Source organism: Sardina pilchardus, chromosome 4 (assembly GCF_963854185.1).
Source record: "Sardina pilchardus chromosome 4, fSarPil1.1, whole genome shotgun sequence".
NCBI classification, from domain to species: Eukaryota; Metazoa; Chordata; class Actinopteri; order Clupeiformes; family Clupeidae; genus Sardina; species Sardina pilchardus.
In genome coordinates, this window is record NC_084997.1 from 28337422 (window position 1) to 28339921 (window position 2500).

General features: G+C 50.4%; 1 protein-coding gene across 1 annotated transcript in view; it reads right to left on the reverse strand.

The window, feature by feature from the left end:
• tmem198a (transmembrane protein 198a) overlaps positions 1-2500 on the reverse strand; it is a 21463-nt gene that overhangs the window by 2027 nt on the left and 16936 nt on the right. Inside the window, exons 4-5 of the mRNA XM_062535100.1 lie at positions 917-1452; positions 1-570 (exon numbers count right to left, since the gene is read on the reverse strand). The exon at positions 1-570 is cut by the window's left edge and continues 2027 nt beyond it. Of these exons, the coding sequence (XP_062391084.1) occupies positions 403-570; positions 917-1452 (704 nt within the window). The 3' untranslated portion in view covers positions 1-402. The remainder of the gene's footprint in view (positions 571-916; positions 1453-2500) is intronic.

Sequence of the window (2500 nt, forward strand, 5' to 3'; positions counted from 1 at the left end):
AGCCATTTTAGCTTGTTCGATTTGAGCTCATGGACGTCAGCCATCTTGTTTGATTTCTCTCCAACCACTGTCATGTTGCTTGATGTGCAGATCTTTTTTTTTCTCTCAGTGGTTTCAGCCAGCTTGTTCGTCACCGTGCATACTTTAGGCCGATGCAGTCGGCCATTTTGTCTAGGTGAAGGATCCTCCATCCTACCGTGTGGCTTCACCGTCTCAAACATGGCCGCCTCCAGTGCCCCAAACAGGAGCAGGTCTACACTTTTGAGTTTTGAGTTCACAAACTTCAGGTTGGGTATGATAGCAGAGGGGTACGTTTGGGGAACGTTTGGGAGAAGGGGAGCGGGCAGTTAGGTCACTTTTTAGGGATTGCAGAAAAAAAATGTTGTTTAGGGGTGGAGCGGGTCACACTCGTACGGTGGGTCCGTCGGCCACGGCGGCGGCTGAGGTCAGGGGGACCTGGGAGCCGTAGTCATAGTCCAGATCCACGATGTGGTGGGACCCCCCGACCATACGGCCATGGGAGTAGCCCCGCCGGTCCCCCTGCCTGTCCCGGAAACTCTGGATGTAGCTCTGAAGGGAGCAGGAAAGGGAGAGAGAGAGAGAGAGAGAGAGAGAGAGAGAGAGAGAGAGAGAGAGAGAGGGAGTTACAAGTGAGATCATTTGCCTTCTCTCCACACATCTTCATATTATACAGTATATGAATTTCATATGTTCTTCATATTGTTTTTTCTACTATACAGTATAGAATGACTGACTTGCCATTAAGAACCATAGTCCTTAAATAACTATGCCAACACACACACACACACACACACACACACACACACACACACACACACACACACATACTGTACACACACACACACACACACACACACACACACACACACACACACACACACACACACAGTCTTACCGGCGAGAGCACATCTCCATCAAAGCGGCGTATGGGGTTGGGCTTGCGTCTGTAGGTGGGGTCGGGGTGGGGGGTGGACTTCTGTGAGCGTGAGGTGTGGGGCTGGCTGTGGCTGTGATGGGGCTGGTACTGATGCTGCGGTTGCTGGGGATGGGGATGCTGCTGCGGATGCTGCTGCTGGTGCTGATGCTGACTCTGGCGCGGGTGACTCTGGCTCTGACCCTGGCTGTGGTGCTGATGCTGGGACCTCTTCTGCTTGGGATGCTGACTGGGATGCGGTTGCTGTGGATACGGATGCTGCTGCTGCTGCTGCTGGTTCTGGTGCTGGTGGTGGTGGCTCTGCTGGGACGAGGGCTTCTGCTGATGGTGGTTCTGGCTGCTGTGGTGGCTCTGAGGCTGGTGTTTGGGCTGCTGCTGCTGCTGTTGCGATGGCGGCGGCTGTTTCTTCTTCTTCTTCTTCTTGTTGCACTCCTTCCTCTCCTCCCTCTGGCGGATCTTCATCAGCTGCACACGCCGCTGCTGGTGGCTAATGAACACTTCAGAGAGGAAAGGAGGGATGGCAGAGAGACGGAGGGAGGGAGGGAGGGAGGGAGAGAGAGATGGAGAGATGCAGAGAGAGGGAGGGAGAGTGAGGGAGTGAGATAGAAGGGAGAGGCAGAGAGATAAATAGAAGAAGAGATGGAGTGAGATAGAAGGAAGGAGAGATAGAGAGAGATGGTGGGTGATAGAGAAGGAGGAAAAAGCAAAAGATGGAGAGAGGGAAGAAGGGAGAGATGGTAGAGAAGAGGAGAGGTTATAAAGGAAATATGAAGAAGAGATACGCAGAGATATAATAAAGATAGATAGATAGATAGAAAGATAGATAGATAGATAAATAGATGGATAGATAGATAGATAGATAGATAGATAAATAAATAGATAGATAGATGGATAGATAGATAGAAAGGCAGAGGGAGGGTGTGAAGGTTAGAATGATAAAAGAGAGATTGAGGGAGAGGAAGAGGGTGTGACAGCGTGTGACAGAGAGAGAGAGAGAGAGAAAGAAACAGCAGGGACAAAGTGTGCGTTAGCCGATCAGTCATGCTTTGTTTTGTTTACCAACACAAACGCAAGCATCAGCAGCCATTCAGTCTCTCCCCTGCAATCACGTCCTTAAGAGGAAGTGACATCGTCTCTGAGGATCTCACGGCAAGCCGCACCGCAGAGAGTAATACCCTTTAGACAGCCCACTGCAGCGCACGCACGCACCGCTAACCGTGACAAGTGTTGACGCATGATAAGCTACTTCAAATGACTAGCTAATTCCCTCTCTCTCTCTCTCTCTCTCTCTCTCTCGCTCACCCACTTTCCCTGTTTGTACATGTACTGTATCTCTCAGTCACTCTCACTTTCTCTCCCTTTCTCTCTCTCTCTCTCTCTATGTCAATCTTCCTCTCTCTCCCTCTCTCTCATGCCCACTTTTCCTGTTGGTATCTCTTTGTCACTCACTCTCTCCCTTTCTCTCTCGCTACTGTATGTCAATCTTCCTCTCTCTCTGTCTCTCTTTCTCTCTCCGTCAATCTTTTCTTTTTCTCCCTCTCCTTT